Source organism: Heterocephalus glaber, unplaced genomic scaffold, assembly GCF_053883595.1.
Source record: "Heterocephalus glaber isolate CG9 unplaced genomic scaffold, H.glaber_assembly_v1.0 deba00001479, whole genome shotgun sequence".
Classification (NCBI taxonomy): Eukaryota; Metazoa; Chordata; class Mammalia; order Rodentia; family Bathyergidae; genus Heterocephalus; species Heterocephalus glaber.
In genome coordinates this window covers 5,392,260-5,407,160 of record NW_028258316.1, presented here as the reverse complement: position 1 = coordinate 5,407,160, position 14,901 = coordinate 5,392,260, and the positions used below count along the sequence as shown (strand labels likewise).

General features: G+C 56.0%; 1 protein-coding gene across 1 annotated transcript in view; it reads left to right on the top strand.

The window, feature by feature from the left end:
* Positions 1 to 14,901, top strand: part of Ncs1 (neuronal calcium sensor 1) — a 36,532-nt gene that overhangs the window by 13,810 nt on the left and 7,821 nt on the right. The window contains exons 2-6 of the mRNA XM_004849113.3: positions 895 to 919; positions 11,400 to 11,538; positions 12,411 to 12,489; positions 12,920 to 13,008; positions 13,224 to 13,301. Of these exons, the coding sequence (XP_004849170.1) occupies positions 895 to 919; positions 11,400 to 11,538; positions 12,411 to 12,489; positions 12,920 to 13,008; positions 13,224 to 13,301 (410 nt within the window). The remainder of the gene's footprint in view (positions 1 to 894; positions 920 to 11,399; positions 11,539 to 12,410; positions 12,490 to 12,919; positions 13,009 to 13,223; positions 13,302 to 14,901) is intronic.

The following is a 14,901-nucleotide window of genomic DNA, read 5'->3' as shown; positions in this document are numbered from 1 at the left end:
GGGAAGTGGTTTTCCTTCTCTCCATGCTGCCGTGGGAGTCAGACCCAGCTCTTCAGGCACTGGGTGTCCGGGAGCTGCGAGGGGTTCTGCAGCGTGGGCCCCCCAAGTCTGCGTGACCACACATGTTAGAGACCCCGGGCTCGCCGCCATGTCCCCGGAGCAGATTCCGGCTCCTTTGCCACCGGCACGGCCTTCCTGTCCCCCCTCCATTCACTCATTTGTTCCCCACGCGTCCTTCACCCCACACACCTGTGTTGAGCCCCCCGTGTGCCTGGCCGCCCCCACTCTGGGGACCCAGGAGCTTCTGTGCCCCTTGGGATTGAATTCTGGGGACAGCTCCGTGTGTCAGGTGCTATTCTGCCTGCTTTACAAACAGGGAAACCGAGGCACAGGGAGCTCAGGGGCTCCCCTTGGTCACACAGAGGGGAGAAGGGGAGAGGGTGGCCCTAGGGGTGGTTTGATGTCTCCTTTGGTCACTTTAGAGAGAACCGAGGTCTGGCTCCGGCCTGGCCCGACTCAGTGCTTTCAGAGCGGACGTTGGTTTGTTTTTTGCACAGCTTGGTCCGGCTTTGGGGTTGCAGCTCCCCATACAGAAGTGGCTGGGCCCTGGAAGTGCTGGGGGAGGGGGAGGCAGGGGTCGAGGGGCAGAGCAATGGTCCCGCTCAGCCTGGGGACAGGATGGGCCCCCCGACCAGTGAAGCCGGGGTGTCCGGGGCACGGCGGGGGTCTCAGAGGGGGGACAGGAGGACATGGCCAGTGCCACCTCCCTTCACCAGGGCATGTGGTCCTGTCTGCCTGGCCTGGGTGGGCAGGAGGGCTGTGGGGCAGGGGGGCAGGAGGGGCTGCCAGGACCACATCCTGAGCTAAAGGCCGCTCTTGTATTTTCTCTTGCAGTTACGGAGAAGGAGGTGCAGCAGTGGTGAGTAGCTGTGGTCCCCGTGCTGGGGCCAGCGGGGGCTCTGTACTGGCAGAGGGGTAGGGGGGCTGGGTACCCCGAGGGGCCAGTCTGTGCCCTTGGTCTCTGCTTTCAGTGGAACTGGTTGGGGCGTGTGGGTGCTTCCTCTTGTGACCTTGAGAAGCCTCTTTCCCTCTCTGCCTCAGTTGCCTCTTATAAAACAATGGTGTGGACCAGATAGAGGCTGGCAGGTGGGTCTCCTCTGGGCGCCAGCTCTGGTCCTCTGCAGTGGCTGCCTGGCAGCTGTGTAAGGAAGGGTTCTGAGGTTGCAGACTGAGCTCTGTGATGGATTAGTGATGTCTGCCCCAGCTCAGGGATGGGGTGGCTGGCTTGTGTGTCACTGTGACTGGGGCAGTCGGGAGCCGTGTGAGGCCTCTCTCAGCACCCCCAACCTGAGCTTCCCCTTGACAACCTGGGCCACTCTGGTTGTTTTCAGCCTCCCCCTGGCTCCGGGACCTGTGCTGTGTCCCCAGGGCCCAGCTGCCCTTGGTGCTTATGATCTGATTGACTCCCAGGTGCCATCCTGGGGTGCACATGGCCTCTCCCCGCCATGTGTCAGACGAGGAAACTGAGGCTGAGACCCCAGACCTGGGCTCTTACCTCAGTGTGGATATTTGAGTGACAGATGAACGATGTAGCAGAGGCTTCCTGGAGCTGTTAGCAGGCCCAGCATCCCTGAGGAGCCCGGGACACAGCAGAGCAGGGGTCAGTGTCATTGGGAGGCTAATAAGAGACAGACATGGCAAGCCAGGCATGGTGTTGCAGACCTGTAATCCCAGGAGTTGGGAGGTGGAGGCAGGAGGATCACCAAGAGTTCGAGCCCAGCCTGGGCTACATAGTGAGACTCTGTCTCGAAAAATAAAACAAAATGGGCTGGGGATTTAGATCAGTGGTTTCACCACCTGCTGCGCAAATGCAAGGACCTGAGTTCGATCCCTGGTACCAAAAATAAAAAATAAAAATAAAACAAAATATAACAAAACACACACACACAGACAGAGGTGAGCTGTCCCCTCCTCCTGGTGGCCCCATAATTAAGGAGGAGAAGTTTAATTTGGTTCACGGTTTTAGGGTATTCAGTCAATGGCCAGCTGCCTGAAAGGCAGAGAAGCATGGTAGAAGGGCTTAGCAGAGGGAAGCGGTGCATGTCATGGTGACCAGGAAGCAGAAGGAGAGAAGGGAGGAGCCAATGGACCCTTCCAGGTCACAGGCTGGGGACCACTCCACGCAGGCCCCACCTCCTAACATATCTGATGAGTATGGCGCCCCACGTTCCAGTTCCCTTCCAGTGCCCTGCCTCTGACCAAATGAGCCTTCCGGGACATTCTAGATCCAAACCCTAACGCATCCCCAGGCCTCCCAGAAAGGGGTGCTGTCACAGTGGACAGTGACACAGGGGCCCTCCTGACTCCCAGCTGAGTGAAGTGGGACCATGACTGGCGCGGAGCCTTGGTTTCCCCACCTGGACAGTGAGGGTCGCAGTAGTGCGCAGACCCCATGGCTTGGAGCAGAGCCCTGGGTGCGCTCTCTGGTGGTGCTGGGTAGTGAACCTGATGACCACTGTCCCTCCTTTTCTGCACCCTGTGGAGCAGCCTTGAGGCTGAGAAGCCCCGCCTGGCTATGTAGGTGGGAAACTGGGGTCTGAGGTGCTGGCATGGATGGAACACACATTCTGAGCTAGGTGCTGCCCCAGACACTGGGACCCAGCAGAAACCGATGGTTACCGGCCAGGACAGCAGCATGGAGAAAAGGAAACCTGAATCCAAGATGGGCAGGACTTTGGGTTTTTATGGCAGGCTGGGACCTCGGGCCTGTGACACCCACTCCCTACTACAGTGGCTCTTTCCCTAAAGACCCTAGAAAGGAAATAATGACTCTTTCTTCACCAAGAAGTCCTGTGGACTCACTGAATATCCTCTGGTGTCTCGCTGGGCCAGCCCCCCCCCCCCGGAGAGCCCACTCCCATCAGTGACCCAGACCTAGATGGCTGAACAGTGGCCTCCTTGCCCTCTCTGTCCCCTCCTGTGCTCCTGGCAGACATCAGCAATGAATCACAGATCATAATGCTGTGAGTCCATCTCCTCCAGTGCCCTGGGCAGCTGCTGCCACTCTGAGTGAACCCAGTCAGGGTCCCTTGACTGGCCTGAGCCTTACCCCGTGACCTGGGACTGTAGCACAGGCCTGCAGGGCTAGAGGCTGGGTCCTCAGGCCACTGTCCCCTTTGCCCCTTGCACATGTGACAAGCCAGACAGCACTTGCCACTCTGTCACCCATGACGGCCGCCTCTCCCCTGGAAAAGTTGGGGTTCCAGAACCCAGCCCACCGGGCAGCCAACACATCAGGAGTGGGCCAGGGAAAGAGGAGCACTGGGGTCAGGTGTGGGCATTCGGGGAGAGCTTTTGGGAGAGGAAGCAGGATGGTGGCCTCCTTCTCAGAGTCCCTTTGTGGCCCCCAGTTGGATGGTGGGACTGTCGATTATGGGTGTTTTTTGTCATCTTATATTTTCTGTTTTCCAAATTCCCTGGATAATAACCAAACATCCCAGCAGAATAAGACAAGCAGTGGGTGGCAGCAGAAGGGATCCTGGAGGCGTCTGCAGTGCCAGCTGGCTCATCCCACGAAGGGAGGGTGACAAGGCCACTTCCCGCAATGTCCCCCAGCCCTGTGGGCAGCGCTGCACTGGCTTCTAGAGCAGCACCCTGCGGTGAGCCCTGGGAGTGGCCCCATTTTACAGATGGAGAAACAGGCTGGAGAGAGGGTGGCTCCCGGACCACAGGGCTGTGTGTGGTGTGTGGTCTGCATCCGGCTACTTCCTTCTCCTCTGTGGCCAGCTCCCAGGCCCCATGCTGGCTTCTGGCTCAGGGGAACTCACAGAGCTGAAGCTGTGGAGGAGCAGGAGGAGGCCTCCCGCAGGGCGTTCTGGGAGGGCAGTCGGGGAAGAGATGACAGGGCCCTTGGCCACCGCCACGCCCCTCCCAGCTGTGCCTGCCGGCTCCTGGCAGCCTAGGGTGCTGCTTTGTCCCCCAGCTCCCTGTTCCACCTCTGGCACTGGCACCAGCACCGCAGGAAGCACGCAGCTGCCGCACCGTCCTTGCTGCAGGAGGGAGACACGGGCCTGCTCTCCTGCCGCACCCTGTGCTGTCAGAGCCCAGAGCTCCAGAGCTCCAAGGCAGGCTGGGGCTTGTGGGGCACTGAGCAAGGCAGTGTGGGGGCTGGCGCAGGGCCCGGGAGAACCAGAGCCGCGCAGCAATAGGATCCTAGTGTCCCTGTGAGTGCACACCTGCATTCGCCATTCTGTCCTGGCTGAGCACCTGCTATGTGTCAGGCCAATGCTGGGGCTTTGGGGATGGAGGCGAGAAGGTGGCGCGGGTCTCCCTGGGGACACGGGCTGGGGGAGGTATGGCGACGGGAGGCGGGCTTTGCAGAAGGCAGCCAGGCCTTGGGGTTTTTATGAAGCCACAGATTTCTCTCCCCCACCCTCACCTTACAAAGAAGTGTAAGCCTGTAGCTGCCCGCTCTGGGTTTCCTTGCACACCCTTTCCTGTCTGCAGGAGCAGCCTGCCTTGCCCACGGCGCTGCTGCACTGGCGGCCGTCGAGACTCCCTTCCCAGGGGTCTCCCGTGACTGGTGGCAGGGGCATTGTGCTGATCCTAATGAGGAGACCTCTCTGGCCACTCCCTCCCACTGTGCCCTGGAAGTGCTGGTCTGAAGTTGGGGCCTGGGTGGGCGGCCCCGCTCATCGGTCCCCCAGGGCAGGGCCTGGAGACTCTGTAGCTGGGCCACGATCTCCACCTGAACCCCGACCTGGCCACGCTGTGGAACCAGGCTGCGCCTCGTGTCCTCTCTGCCTCTCTCCCGGCCCGACCTGAGCCAGCAGGGTGGGAAATGAAGTTGGAGGTGCGGGCAACAGCTGGCCCCTGGGAACCCTGTCCCCACTGCCCCATCTCCCTTTCCCGCCACGTGACTGTGTGACGTGCTGAGAACTCCCGTGCTGCAGTGGAACTGGACCGTGCCTGCCTGCGTAGCCCAGGCAGTGGCTCAGGGACACAAGTCAGCCGCAGCACCGTGTGAGGGGCCCCCAGACCCTGCCCAGGGACGGGGTACTGACAGTGGCCCTAGTTTTCGGGACCCAGGTTCTGAGACAGTGATGTGTGGATGAGGACCAAGGGAAAGAGCGGGCAGAGTAGAAGAAACAGCTGCAGGGAGGCCCTGGGCCAGGAGGGGCCTCAGTTTCCCTGTCTCTGAGGCGGGCGTCCTGGGCCTCCCTGCTGGGTCTGTCAGCTAGAGGCTGGGGATGCTGCTAGCCACCATGTAATTCACAGATGTCCCCAGATGTCCCATGTGTGGGGCGCCGTGGGGAAGGATGGCACAGGTCCCGCCCCAGCACGACAGCTTAGGCCTCGAGCCCTGCTGGGCACCTGGCAGCACGTGGGCTGCAGGGCGGAGGCGGAGGGCGGAGGTGGCAGGCGGGCTGGGACCTGCCCCGGGCCGGGAGCAGGGAGTCTGGTCTCCCAGTCACCGGGACGAGGTGCCCGGCACCATCTGTGTTGCGAGGCGAGGTGCTGTGGGAGGGTGCAGCTGTTTGGGGTGGCCCCTCTGCCAGCCCCCAACACGACTTGCACCCCTGAACTACACCGAGGCATGGAGTCTGCGGGGTGAATTAGAGGTCTGGGGGCGACCTGCAGGGGGCAGCTGGGGAGGCACAGCCGGCCTCTAGCCTGCCAGCCCGGGCAGTGCCCGCCTCCCCTCGGGATGAACAATGGGTTACATAATGTTTGGGTACAGAGGCTTTCCTGCCTGCGCGGGGGCGGAGCAGCCTGGCTGCCAGGAGGGGGCTGGGAGGCTGGAGCCTTGGAGCCGAGCCCTGTTTCTGCTGCAGACTTGCTGTGTGACCTTGGGCCATACTCACTCCCTCTCTGGGCCTGTAGCAGCCCATCAGTACACACAGGTGCTTTTCTAAGTGTGCCCACGGAGCTCTTGGGCCCAGGCCAGGGTCTGCCGGCCCAGGAAGAAGCAGCTGGCTGGCTGGGCCCTGGCTTTCTCTGGCCTGCCTGGTGGTTTGTGTGATTCCATTTTCTGGGCTCACATCCTGCAGGGGCATCCTGGCATCGGGGCACCCAGGAGCTTGGATTCCAGGGGAGGGCACAGCCTGGTGGCAGACGTGATACAGTGTGGTTGGTCCCTGCCAGGTGCACGGGGCCCCCGGGGCCCCCGATTGGGGGCCTGGCTGGCTCCCTGAGGGAGCAGCTGCTGTACGGGGTCCCCTCCTCAGAGGCTCAGCGTTAGGAAGTGGTTTGGACCCTTGTTCAAATGGTGAGGGGGTCTGTTCAGGCTGGCTGCGTGGGTGTCAAGGTAGTCACAACAGGGGACAGAGATGGGGCTCAAACTCCCAGTGCCCCTGGGCCAGAGGGCATTAGAGCAGGTGAGCAGGGAAGGGAGGCTGAGGCAGGAGGATCGCAAGTCCCAGGCCAGCCTGGGCAGTTTATGGAGACCTTGTCTCAAAATAAAAAATAAAAAAGAGCTGGGGGTGTAGCTTAGTGTGAAGCCCCTGGATTCAATCCCCAGTAGCACAAAAAGAGGGGGAGAGAAAGGGGAGACATTAAGCTGGGGTGTCGCTGACCGGGCAGGCTGCTGCTGAGGCAGGACCAGGACCTTCTGCTCAGGAATTTGATCAGACTCCGCCCGAGTGAGCAGGAATCTGCCACAGTGGGGTTGGGCAGGCTGGCCATGGGACAGCAGGAGGCTGGGGGCTGTCGGGGTGGTGGGAGGGGCTCCTGGGCCCTGCTGGAGGCAGCGGCACAGTGGCAGCCTCTGAAGGCCCCCAGGCCACCCCCACTGCCAGCCCTCCAAGCGGCTCAGCGGTTGGGCCTTCCTGCCGGGAGACCTCGGAGCCGCTGGTAGGCGCCTTTTATCTGTATTGTTTTTAATAGCCTTTTAGGATCCCTCAAGTAGGGCAAACCGCAGTGGCAGAGAGGTTAGAAGGGGCCAGGCATGGTGGCATACGCCTGTCATCCCAGCACTCAGGAGGCTGAGACAGGAGGATCACTGAGAGTTCAAGGCCAGCTTGGGCTACACAGTGAGACCCTGTCTCAAAAAAGAAAGAAAAAAAAAAGAAGGGCTACAGGGATAAAGAGGGGGACCCACCCTCCTGGACTCCAGGGTCTGGTGGAGTCCGGGCACTAGGCATGTCCCCTCCCCATGCCCAGGGGTCCATCCTGGCCAGGCGTCCTGGGGTCATGGGCCAAGTCTTGTTCCTCAAACTCTCTGCTTCCATGCTGCAAAGGAAGCCTAGGAGGCAGCTTCAAGGGGAGGAGCTTGAGGGGCTGGGTCCCTTCCTCCTGCTTCTGGAGGGGTGGAGCCACACTGCTTGGTGATATTGTCCCCGCTCTGTCCTGCGCTGTGTCCTCCGGCACGGCTGCTGGAGCAGCCCTGGGGGCTGGCCAGAGGCCAGTAGACCCAAGGTCCTGCCAGGATACGCCCAGGGGTTGCGTCAGCTGGAAATGTCACCTGGGGCGAACCGGGGCCTCAGGCTGACCAGCAGGGCAGGGACAGGTGATGCCTGCCGGCTCTGAGCCTCAGGGTCCTCATCTGTGGGATTGTTGGGCCCATGTGGTGACGAAACAGGGACATGTGGATAGCTGAGCACAGCCGGGCACCGGGCTGTCTCGTAGCCTGCTCCAGGGCCCACAGGCACTGCCCAGGCCTGCCTCCCTTTGGACATCTGGCCTCCTCTGTCACTCAGGCCTGCTTGGCCTCTCAGTAGCCTGTGTGTCTCTGTCCATCCTGGTCCCTGTGGTCTGGGAGGATTCTCCCACAATCCTCTCCTCCAGTGATGGCGGGATGAGTGGAATCTCCCCATGGGTCGCAGCTGGCAGTTCAGAAATCAGTTGCTCTTCTGACCATCGGGACCCTTCATAGTCCATCTTCTGTCCCCACCTGTGATGAAGCCCAGGCTGTGGGAACTTTTGAATGACTTCTGCTCTCTGAGCCTGTTTCCCCATCTTTATTTATTTATTTATTTTTATTTATATATTTATTGGTACATTTTAGGTATACAATACATTTACATTTATCACTGGGTGTTTGTACCTGTACATGATGTATCTTAGTTTTTATTTTTCCCCCATTACCTATGTCCCCTTCACCCCTTCCACCCTTCCCTATTCACATAGACTTTGTTTCCATTTTTTTTTCTTTCTCATAATTTTTCCTTTCCTTTCTTCCCTTTCCCCTTCCCTCCCGCCACCCCTACACCTTTGGACTTTTTCCTATTTCAGACTATCAATTATTTGTTTTAATCATTTTCATCCTTACTTACACTTTCAGTTTCTCACATTAGAGATACTATTCGGTATTTACACATGTGTGTCCTATTTATTTCACTTAAGAGTATGGCCTCAATATGCATCCATTTAGCTATAAATGACTCTAGTTTCTCATTCTTTATGGCTGAGTAGTACTCCATTTTATAAAAATACCACATCTTCTTTATCCAGTTTCCAGTTGATGGGTACTTGGGCTGTTCCCAAACTTTAGCTATTACAAACTGTGCCACTATAAACATAGGTGCACATATATCACTGTGGTATGATTCTTTTAATTCTTTGGGGAAGATACCCAGTAGGGGAATAGCTGGGTCAAATGGGACCTCTAGTCCTAGTTCTTTGAGGTATCTCCGTGCGGATTTCCACAGTGGTTGCACCAGTCTACACTCCCACCAACAATGGAGTAGGGTTCCTTTCTCCCCACATCCCTGCCAGCATTTGTTATTGGTTGATTTCTTGATAGCAGCCATTCTTTCTGGGGTGAGGTGGAATCTCAGTGTTGTTTCCATCTGCATCTCTCGAATGACCAGGGATGTTGAACATTTTTTCATATATTTATTTGCTGTTTTTACTTCTTTGTCTGAGAAATGTCTGTTCATTTCAGATGCCCATTTTTGAAATGGGTCTTTGAATTTGGGGGGTCTGATTTTTTTCAATTCTTTATATATTCTAGATAGTAGACCTTTGTCTGAAGTACAGCTGCTAAAAATTTCTCCCCATATTGTAGGGTGTCTCTTAGCTCTGTTGGTAGTTTCTCTTGCAGTGCAGAAGCTTTTTAATAAGATGAGATCCCAGTTGTTGATTCTTTGTGTTAGCTCCCGTGCTACTGAAGTTTTGTTCATAAAGTCTTTTCCTATGCCAAGGTCATTGAGAGTTCTACCTAACTTAAATTCCAGCAAGTTTACTGTTTCTGTCTTGATATTTAGCTCTTTAATTCACTTTGATCTTAGTTTAGTGCACTGTGATAGGTATGGGTCTAGTTTTAATCTTTGGCAGGTTGAAATCCAGTTTTTCCAACACCATTTATTGAACAGGCTATCTTTTCTCCAATGAGGATGATTGGCTCCTTTGTCAAAGATGAGGTGGCTGAGTATGTCTGGAATTGTTTCTGCATCTTCTAATCTATTCCACTGATCCTCAGGTCTGTTTCTTTGCCAGTACCATGCTGTTTTTATCACAGTAGCTTTGTAGTATAGTTTTAAATTGGGGATTGTGATACCCCCAGCCATGTCTCTGTTGCCCAGAATTGCTTTTGCTATTGTAGGTTTCTTCTGCTTCCAAATGAATTTTTGGATTGTTTTCTCTAGTTCTGTGAAGTATATTGTTGGAATTTCTTTTTTTTTTTGGTACCGGGGATCGAACTTGGGACTTCCCGCTTGCAAGGTGGGTGGCAGAACCACTGAGCTAAATCCCCAGCCCTGTTGGAATTTCAATTGGTATTGCATTAAATCTATATAGTAGTTTTGGAAGTATGGCCATTTTCACTATATTGATTCTTCCTACCCAGGAACAAGGGATATCTTTCCATTTTCTTATATCCTCTTCGATCTCCTTCTTCAGAGTGCTGTAGTTTTCAGTGTAGAGGTCTTTTGTTTCCTTTGTTAGGTTGATGCCTAGATATTTCATTTTTTTAGATGCTATTGTAAAAGGAATTATTTCCCAAATTTCTCTCTCAATGGGTCTGCTATTTGTGTATAAGAAGGCTATTGTTTTTTGACTGTTGACCTTATATCCAGCTACTCTACTGAATCTGTCAATTAGGTCTAGGAGGCTTTTGACTGAGTTTTTTGAGTCTTCTATGTAAAGTATCATATCATCAGCAAATAATGACAGTTTAACTTCTTCCTTTCCTATCTTTATTCCTTTTATTTCTTTCTCTTGTCTAATTGCTATGGCTAATGTTTCCAGAACAATATTGAACAGAGTTTCCCCATCTTTATTTTGTTTTTTTTCGTACTGGGGATCGAACTCGGGTCTTTGCACTTGCGCAGCAGGCAACAAAACCACTGAGCTAAATCCCTGGCCCAAAATAAATTTAATGAAGAGGAATGGACTTGAAAAATTGGGAACCTATAAGCCTATAGATGTTGTTATTATTATTATTATTATTATTATTATTATTATTTTGGTACCGGAGATCGAACTCGGGTCCTTGTGCTTGCACAACAGGCAGCAAAACCACTGAGTTACATCCCTGGCCCCTCCCCATCTTTAAAATGGGCTTCCTGGTAGTACCTTGCTCCTGGGGCTGTCTTGGTCATTCGGAGAGTAAGATTTGCCAAGTTCCCTGCCTCAACAGGCCCAGTGGAGGTCACGCTGATAGTGATGAGGGCAGAGTCCCTGGCTCCACGTTGTGGAAGGACTTGTCCTGGGAGGAGCGTGTGTTCCACCGGGGGAGCGGGGGCTGGAAAACCACACACAGGAGCCAGTTTGTACATTGGTTTCAAACAATACATATTTAAATCGCAGTACTAAAGAGCGTGCATTTAATAGTGGGAGGGCAGTGCTATGGATCAAGTTGTGGCTGTTCTCGAATATCTGGGCCTGGGGTCCATGCACCAGCTCCTCTGACTCCCACAAGGTGGCCATGATAAATAGCCATGGGTTTTCCTAGGTGAGGGATTCGGGGTTCAGAGAGGTGAAGCCACTTGCCCCAGGCTGCCAGCTAAGGAATGGCAGAGTTGGACTGGGATTTGGACCATCATGTGAGGCCCTGGGACGGGTGGACCAGTCCAGAAGGACTCACTGGGGTTGGAGTTTGCTGGGAGGGGAGCAAGTCTGCATAGAGCCTGCTGCTTCGGGCGGGCGGCTGTGGTACCGGGGGTTCAGGGAGGGCCAGGGGCCTTGGGGCAGCAGCGCAGGTGTGGAGCAGAGCAGCGCCCTGGGTGCGGTATCGGCGGATCCCACGCTGCCTCTCGCCCTTCCTTATGCCAGGGAGGCTCAGAGAGGTGGCTCCCTTGTCTGGGTTACAGGGATGGGCGCACGCCTGTGGCGGCCGGGTGTGTGTGACACTGTCTTTGGGGTCACTCTGAGCCGGGATTTGCAGATCTGGGCCCTGGGCAGGTGCTCCCCACAGTGGGTGACACGGGGGTCCCTTTCCCCATCCCGCCGCTGTCCAGGTACAAGGGTTTCATCAAGGACTGTCCCAGCGGGCAGCTGGATGCTGCGGGCTTCCAGAAGATCTACAAGCAGTTCTTCCCCTTCGGTGACCCCACCAAGTTCGCCACGTTCGTCTTCAACGTCTTCGATGAGAACAAGGTGAGCTGAGCTAGGCGTGAACGGATGCCTGGGTCCACAGAGCTCCTCTTCCTGTGACAGCTCCGCCCCACAGCGTCTCCAGGAGCAACACGCATGCGCACGTGCATAGACACCAAGGTGTACAGACGCACCGCGCGCGGCAGGCAGGGACACCCCACACATGCATATATTCGAATGCATGCGTGCGCACGGGGAGATGTACACGAACACTCATGTACGCACGTGCAGAGAGGCGTGTACAGGCTTGCACATGCACACACGTGCAGTCTGCACACGCATACACACATGTACAAGCATGTAGACACTGACTTTTCCTATAAGCATGAAGGGCAAATCCTCCTATTAACCATCGTGAATGGCGTTTACTGAACACTGACTATGTGAATCCTCAACATGGATTACGATTACTGGGGCCTTACAAACACCAGTGGAATAGGGTTTTGACTTCCTGATACTCCGAGTTGAACCCAGGGTTCTTGCAGTGAGTCACATCCCCAGCCCTTTTTATTTTTATTATGAGTCAAGGTCTCACAAAGTCTCTAAGTTACTCAAGCTGGGTTTGAACTTGGAATCCTCCTGCCTCAGCCTCCCAAAGTGCTGGGATGGCAGGTGTGTGTCACCATGCCCAGCCGGGGATAGGTACTTTTAATTCTCCCTTTTTGTGGATGAGAAAACCGAGGGTCCAGATGCAGGCCCTGCTGTGGGCGCCCCAGGCTGGGGTCACCTCCCTGCCTTCCCCTCCTGTCCCCTCATCCTTCACTCTGCCCATCGGCCACGGGTGTCTGTGCCTGCTGCCGGCTGTCTCATCCTTCCAGGGTCTGCCCTGACCACGTGGCCAGGCGCTGAGCCACGCTGCCCCTCTGTCTCCTCAGGACGGGCGGATCGAGTTCTCCGAGTTCATCCAGGCGCTGTCGGTGACCTCTCGGGGAACCCTGGATGAGAAGCTGCGGTGTAAGTGCTGTGCCCGCCCGAGGCCTGGGTGGGCAGCAGCGAGGTGGTCCGGGCCGGAGGGAGGTAGCCCTGGGCCCTTGCAGGGAGGCGGGGGGCACCAGATACCGCTGCAGTGGCTGCAGATGGCGGCTGGCCCAAGGGCTCACAGAGGCCTGGGGGACCGGATGCTGGGGGATGTCAGGGATCCCCTGGGCTGAGGGGTTTCCTGCTCTTAGGGCTGAAACTCCCCTAATGCCTCTCAGAGGCCAGGTCCCGGGCCCCTCTATGTACCTCCCACCACGCACCGATTATTTTCTTGAATGTAATGTTGGCCCTGGGCCTGGTGGCATGGGCACATGCGCGTCCGTCGCCGGGTTGACGCGCAGAGAGGAGGCCATGGGGGCCCGTCACTGCCCCTGCCGGTCGCTCAGCCCCAGCTGCTTGATTTCAGGGGCTTTCAAGCTCTACGACTTGGACAACGACGGCTACATCACCAGGAACGAGATGCTGGATATCGTGGACGCCATCTACCAGATGGTGGTGAGGCGCCCGTGGGGGAGGGGGCGGGGCTTTCGGAGCTGGCGACTGCCTGGGGACAGAGCGGCCGGCGCTGTGGACATCGCTGGGGAAGGGTAGACTGCGGCGGAGTGGGGGCGACGGCGGAGGGGGAGGGGGAGGGGGAGGCGAGTCCCACGTGGACCTGGCCAGGTCTCGGCCACGAGCCCGGAGCCCACAGCGCCCCGTTGTCCTGGCAGGGGAACACGGTGGAGCTGCCTGAGGAGGAGAACACGCCCGAGAAGAGGGTGGACCGGATCTTTGCCATGATGGACAAGGTAGCTGGCCCTGGCGGGGGAGGAGGCGTCGGGGCAGGGACTCTGGTCTGGCCTTGCCGCTGACCCTAGGGGACTGGCTAGTGTCACGGCCACCGACTGGAGGCCACTTCCACTGAATGTGCAGACTTTTCGGTTTGCCCAGCATAGCCTTTATTTTATTTACTTTTTTGAGACAGGGTCTGGCTATGTAGTTCAGGCTGGCCTGGAACTTGCAGCGATCCTCCTGCCTCAGCCTCCTTGCGTGCTGGGATTGCAGCACTCATCCAGCCTATTTCTCTCCTCCTCTTCCTTCTTTTTTCTTCTTTCTTCTGTAGTCCTCTTTGGCATTTTGGAGAAACCTAGGGACTTCTCAGAATAAAAGCTTTCACTTCATAAGATAAAATTCGTAGGATCAAAAGAGAAGCTACTTATTTTGGAATGCAGCTGTCAAAGTATGTTTTATAAACGTGTGTGACGCAGTAGCACATGAGCTTCATTATCTACACATTAAACAATAAAATGTGGTGGTGGCCCAGGGCTGGGAGTGGCTTGGGGGTGAGCACTCACTTGGCCGGCAGATGCAAGGGGCCCCAGCCCTGCAGAAGAGAGAAAGGAAAGTAGGTGTGTGTGTGTGTGTGTGTGTGTGAGTGTGTGTGTGTGTGTGTGTGTGTGTGTGTGTGTGTGTGACAGCCCCGTGCCCCGGAATCTGTGCTGTTGGCAGCAACTGTGAAGTGTTATGAAAAGCCTGCAGAGTTGCAGGTACTGCCGGCTGGGGGGTGTGTGTGTCACCCAGAGTCACATGGAAGGGACAGCTGCATTTCGGTGAGAGCTTAGCGAAAGGAAAAGCTAGATTTTTCCCAGCGATGTTCGCAGACCTGCAAGATTCTGTCCACAGACTCCAGGTTAATAAACCAAGCCAGCCACCCTTCCTTCCCTCCTCTCTTTCCCCCTTCCCCATCAATGCAGGGCCTTGTACATACACAGCCCACTCCCTACCTCTGAGCCACGTCCCCAGCTCCAAACTTTTTTTAAAAAAGAAAATAATACCTTTAAATGGAAATTAGAAATGGCAGTGGCCAGAAAGCTGGTCCTGGGTGCTTCAGTAAGAGAACACAAATCTCCCAGATCGAAGGTTTCTTGTGCCGGATGGCCAGGCACAGGTGTGGGCCCTGAAAGCCAGAGTCTGAGGCTGGTACTTTCTCTTTTTTTTGGTACCAGGGATCAAACTCAGGACCTTGTATTTGCGAGGCAGGTGGCAGAACCACTGAGCTAAATCCCTGGCCCTGGCACTTTCTTAATTAAAAACAGGAGGTTAGCGCCTGCAAGGGGGCGGGAAGCTGAACTGAGCCCCTGATCCGGCCCCCTGGTGATAATCAGGTTTACTGACAGGTGGACAGATCGTAGAGAAACAATAGCAGCCTCTTGCAGTGGATTCGAGGCTGCTGCTTGCCAAGGCGATGATGGCGTTCCAAAACGTCCTCAAGTCCCCCGAGTTTGGAAGATGGGGCAGACCCTGGAGCCACCTGTACTGGGGTGGGGATCTGACCTCCCAGGTCCGTGTTCCCCAGTGGCTTAAGTGCGCCCCCAAGGTGACCTCAGAGAGACAGGCTCCCAGCCTTGG